This window comes from Sinocyclocheilus anshuiensis, unplaced genomic scaffold, assembly GCF_001515605.1.
Source record: "Sinocyclocheilus anshuiensis isolate Anshui unplaced genomic scaffold, SAMN03320099.WGS_v1.1 scaffold339, whole genome shotgun sequence".
NCBI classification, from domain to species: Eukaryota; Metazoa; Chordata; class Actinopteri; order Cypriniformes; family Cyprinidae; genus Sinocyclocheilus; species Sinocyclocheilus anshuiensis.
In genome coordinates this window covers 243,049-248,722 of record NW_015552548.1, presented here as the reverse complement: position 1 = coordinate 248,722, position 5,674 = coordinate 243,049, and the positions used below count along the sequence as shown (strand labels likewise).

The 5,674-nt window shown below is 35.2% G+C and overlaps 1 protein-coding gene across 1 annotated transcript in view; it reads right to left on the bottom strand.

Annotated features, from left to right (window-relative positions):
• Window positions 1-5,674, bottom strand: part of LOC107664289 (rho guanine nucleotide exchange factor 12-like) — an 85,246-nt gene that overhangs the window by 42,275 nt on the left and 37,297 nt on the right. The window contains exons 3-4 of the mRNA XM_016454811.1: window positions 4,404-4,424; window positions 3,718-3,812 (exon numbers count right to left, since the gene is read on the bottom strand). Coding sequence (XP_016310297.1) covers window positions 3,718-3,812; window positions 4,404-4,424 — 116 coding nt within the window. The remainder of the gene's footprint in view (window positions 1-3,717; window positions 3,813-4,403; window positions 4,425-5,674) is intronic.

Genomic DNA, 5,674 nt, shown 5'->3' with positions numbered 1-5,674 from the left:
AAGCTTATTTGGTAGCAAACTCAATTTGGTACTGGCAAGGTGGCTTTATATACGCACGAGCGCACTTTGGATGTGACTGCGCACCGCCTCTGGAGCGCGCGAGTACCGAATGGCTAAAAAAGACATGCAAATAAATAATACATTTTTGTGACAATGCAACAATGACCCGATTAGGCAAGTGACAAATCGGTCAACTGTCCCGAAATGAGAGTGAAAGTCTTGTATCGCAGCGTGCAGCGGCTCTTGTTGCGCAGACAAGCTGCGCCGATGTGAAGCCGTTTGAAGAGAAAGTCAAAGAGAAAAGATGCGGTACAGCTGAATCACTCACGCTATTTTCAAATGACTGATTTGATCAGTCTGTGTGGATTTATTTACTCATCAAACCTACATGCTATAGGCTATTGAATAAACGTGTGAATATCCATCATTTTAAAGTCAAAAGCTGCGGGAATGAGTAAAACTATGCGATATAGCCTATGCGCAATCCCGCACCGAAATTCAGGACCTGATTAAACAATTCTATTATACAGAGTTTTGTGAAACAGATTTCCATGACTTTTCCAAAACTTTCTGGGTTTATTTATTTTTCCAAAACTTTTCCAGCCCTGGAAATTGCTGTTTTAAAATTCCATGACTTTTCCAGGTTTTTCATGACAGTACGAACCCTGGTAATTGAGTCCTCCCGGATGCAATTCAAAAGAAGACGACACACGGCGCTTATGAGAGGAGTGTAAGCGCAGCCAAACCAGACGCTGCTGACAGTGGCATATGAATACGTAAATATGTGCTGCACGCTTTCCTCTCAATAATGAAATAAACACGCAACAAATATGACAGTGGTGAGAAAACAGCAGTTAAGAAAGTATCTGATCATAGCGATGTGGATAAGTTTGCACCAGCTCTGCAATCGGCACTCCAGTCACGTCACGTCACATTGATTTATTTAGCACTTAGATCGATGATAAAATGATAATGATAAAATCTTTTTATTAGTGAATGCAAAAATAAATAATTGAAATAAATAAATTTTAAAAATCATATTATTACATTAAAGTGATAGTTTGGTTTGAATATATTAAAGCCTAATCTAGCTATACACTATAAGGTGTTTTAAGAGAGCTAATGTTTTGAATAAAATAATTTATCTAAAAATAAAATGTCTTATCACTTACCTTTATTTTGTTCCTTATCCATGTGACTTACAAAAGATGTTAGGCAGAATGATGCATCAGTCAGTTACTTTTTCATACAGTTAATTAAATAGTGAATGAGAAAGTCTCTTTGTCTGTCATCGCATTTTTTGTGCCAAATATATTTATTTGTATTGTAAAAAATAATTGTATAATAATTGTAATTTTACAGTAGTAATATAATTGTTTGACATTTTCAAAAGCTGAAGTGATTACCTTGTTTTTTTTTATTAGTTAGAATGTGTGTAACTCAATATTTTAACATTGTAAAAGCTGGATAATAGAACAAAGCCTACTGATTAATCTGTGATAAGTCTATTACAGTTTTTCTCGATTGCTAAAACACTATAACCAGGCTTTTGAACTAAAATTTCAAAACCATAACGCCATTTTTCAAAAAGCACACCCATTTTGCTGAACTATAAACACTATTGAGGGGAAGTCGTGGCCTAATGGTTAGAGAGTCCGGTTAGAGAGTCCGACCTAACCCAAAGGTTGCGGGTTCGAGTCTCGTACCGGCAGGGATTGTAGGTGGGGGGAGTGAATGTACAGCGCTCTCTCCCACCTTCAATACCACGACTGAGGTGCCCTTGAGCAAGGCACCGAACCCCCAACTGCTCCCCGGGCGCCGCAGCAAAAAATGGCTGCCCACTGCTCCAGGTGTGTGTTCACGGTGTGTGTGTGTGTTCACTACTGTGTGTGTGCACTTTGGATGGGATAAATGCAGAGCACTAATTCCGAGTATGGGTCACCATACTTGGCCACATGTCACTTCACTTCACTTCACTATTCCCCTGCTTTAACATATGAGTCAGATTTGGTGAACTGTTACTGCAAAACTCTACACACAAATCCCTACATTTCTCAGTGTTTACACCATGTGGTCATTTAGAAAGCACTAGCATTCAATACTGTTCACTCAAGTCAGCACATTTTGTTTTTTTGTTTTTTTTTTTACAGTTGTGCTGTGTAGTACATGAATGAATAAAAATGTGCCAATGTATACATTGGTTGTGTCTTTTGTGTTCATGTGAAAAGGTTTTTGAGGGGGAGAACCACAAGCAACATAACTTACCAGTTTTGGATATATTGTTTTGAATTTATTGCACCAGTGTGTAATACTATGTCGTAGTGTGTGTTTTTTTGAAAGCTTGTGTGTGATGTCTGAGGGAAAAGTTTGGTTTTTCAGCAAGAGTGAATGGTGAGCTTCATTTTGACCTGAAAATAGGATGTTTGGGGAATTGGGTGAGACGTTATGGATTTGTGTTTACTGTTTTGAGAATACGACGCATAGTTTCAAGAAATGTGTTTAAGCAATCGAGAAAAACTGTAATTGTTGTAATAATTGTTAGAGTAATCGATTATCCAAATAATCGTTTGTTGCAGCCCTAGTTTTTAGTGGTATTTTGGTTCTCTTTTTTAGGCTTGACAGTCTAAGGTCTCATTCATTTTTATTTTATGGAAAAGGTATTTGTTATAAATATTTTTAGGTATTTTCTCTGCTGCATAGAATAGATTTAGAATATTTTCTGTAAGGCTGCATTGTAACAACATGTATTGTGACGGGCGCTATACAAATAAACTTGAACTGAACTGAATATGTCATGTTGAGCCAAATTGACACATTTTTAAATATATTTAACATTTTTAAAAATAAAATATTTAATGTTAACGCAATTTTTTTTTTTACTTTTTAAAGCTTTGTGTTTTTTCTTTCAATTGTCTTATTCTCATTTTCATATGTTACAATTCAAAAGTTTGGGGTCAGTAAGATTTATCTGCATTGAAGGCTGCATTTATTAAATCAAAAATATAAAAATAGTCATTTTCAGTATCACATGATACTTCAGATATCATTCTAATATGCTAATTTGGTGCTCAAAAACATTTCTTATTATTATTATTTGTAACAATGTAAAAGTCTTTATTATCACTTATTTAATACATCCTTTCTGAATAAAATATTTCTTCAATAAAAAAATAAAAAATCATACGGACCCCAAATTTTTAAATAGTAGCATATGTTGCTGATATGTTTAATGGCAGGTTCTACTGTTTATGGGTGAACAATCCCTTTAAGAGTTGCACTGAGTCTGATACATGATCAGCAGTGACCAACAGTCAGAGTCAGCATTAAGCTTTTAAACAAGGTGCTACTCCAGCATTTAAATGATGATTGAGGCTCCTGTAGTCCCTCTGATGTCACAGCTGACATGATCCTGCTGTAATTAACTTCATACAAACTGAAGCAGTCCAGCAGCATACACTGGCTCTGCATTCAATCTCACCGCCACAATAAATCTACAGACATACAGTTCACTGGTCTTTAGAGCAATGTGCACTGTATCTGCACACTATCCATGCTGTCACAACCCAGATATATGCATCTGACTATAAATAACCTGATACTTACAGTTTTCAAACAATATAACACTAAAACATCTCGTTTTGCACCACAAAATATTCTTGGAGTGAGGAAAGAGACAGTTGTGCATAATTTAGATGCCTTTCAAGAAGAGGTTCTTACCTGTGGGATCAAACTCATGCGAGGAGGGGACTGACGCCTTGTCGCTTTTGGGCTTTTTGTCTGGGGGATGGTCCTTGCTGAGAATACTTCCTGTCCTGTGCACAAATACACACAAACGGGAAAAAGGGTCACCGTCTCTGCCACATCATGCTATTCTTATCCAGCAGCACACACAAACTAGACAGGAAATGTGGATCCACTTACAAAAGGTCACACTCGTGCCCCCCATCCAAAAACAGGCCCCGAGAGAGCAGACAAAACATTTCAGACCAACACAATGCAAACTACTGTTGACTGTGAATTTGATGGTTACAAAGAACTATCATGACTAGGGATGGGTCAGGATGATTGACTAGTCACCCATTAACCAAATTTTAAATTTAGCTATAATATGGTACTTTAAAAGAGGATGAATTTAAAGATGACACTTCCCCGACCAGACTTTAGCACGCTGAAGATAACTGTCTACAAGTATGTAAAACTTGAGTTAATGCTGTGGATCTGAGCGTTTTATTATCACATGTTCATATCAGTGGCAGCATCAGTGTTGTGTCTACGCTCAATCTGCTCATATCGCTGTCTGCTGAAAACTGCCATTAGCTGCCTGTCTGGCTGCCGTGCTTCTCTCTGGGGCTATGAGGGCGTTTCACTAGGAAAGAGCAACAGGAAGGAGGTGCTGCACTCACCTGCTCGCTTTTTTGGGAAACCTGAAAGACAAAGGAAGTTTTTTTTAGAAAAGATGTTTGAAAAAATATGCTAATAAAGACTAACAATAGTCATTTGATTTTCATAGCACACTACCATTCAAAAGGTTGACAGGATATATATTTTTTTTAACAGTGATAAGGTTTAAAAATAAGTCTCAAAGAGCACCAAGTCTGCATTTATTTAATAAAAAATACAGTAAAAACGGTAATATTGGGAAATATTATTATAGTTTAAAATTATGATTTTCTATGTGAATATATTTTAACATGTAATTTATGATTCATGATAACCTGCTAAAGAAACATTTCTTATGTTGAAAATTTCGGTAACACTTTACAATAAGGTTCTATTAGTTAATGTTAGTTCATGTATCAACTAACATGAACAAACAATGAACAATATGTTTGTTATAGTATTTATTCATCTTTGTCAATGTTAGTTAATGAAAATACAGCCGTTCATTGTTAGTTCACAGTGCATTAACTAATGTTAACAAGCACAACTTTTGATTTTAATAATGCATTAGTAGCCTAAATGTTGAAATGAACATTAACTAAGATGAATAAATAATGTAGAAGTATTGTTCATTCTTAGTTCATGTTAACTAAAGTAGTTAACTAATGTTAACTAATGAGCCTTATTGTAAAGTGTTACCAATTTTTCTTTTAAGATACTTTGATCAAAAGAAAGTTCAAAAGAACAGCATTTATTTGAACAAGAAATTATTTGTAACAACGTTTTGATCAATTGAATGCATCTTTGCTCAATAAAAGAAAAAATATCATTGACCCCAATCTTTTGAATGGTAGTGTACATGTGTGATATAAACATTATTTTAAAATAACATTAAACGTGAAATTACTACTTACTACTATCAACTAGCCCATGTCAAAAAAGCCCACCACCCAAATCTCTATCATATTTATACATAAATTAATATAAAAGTTATTTTTAAATTATGAATTAGAAGTAGTTAAATTATATATTAATATAAATGTTCATAAAAAATATATATTAAAAGTTGAGCAGAAAAACCAAACATCATCTTACATTACGGTAGGGTACAGGGCTCGCAAAATCGCTAGCCCGATGTCCTATTGTGTTTTCCAGTCGGGCTACCAAAATGTATCACCACTCTGCCCGACGGGCTATCTTAAATGCAGATCTCCCACGGGTCCTTAAAAACTCCTAAAGTGAGTTGTATCAAACTTAAGGCCATAAAAAGTTTTAAATACGTTAAATGGTATAA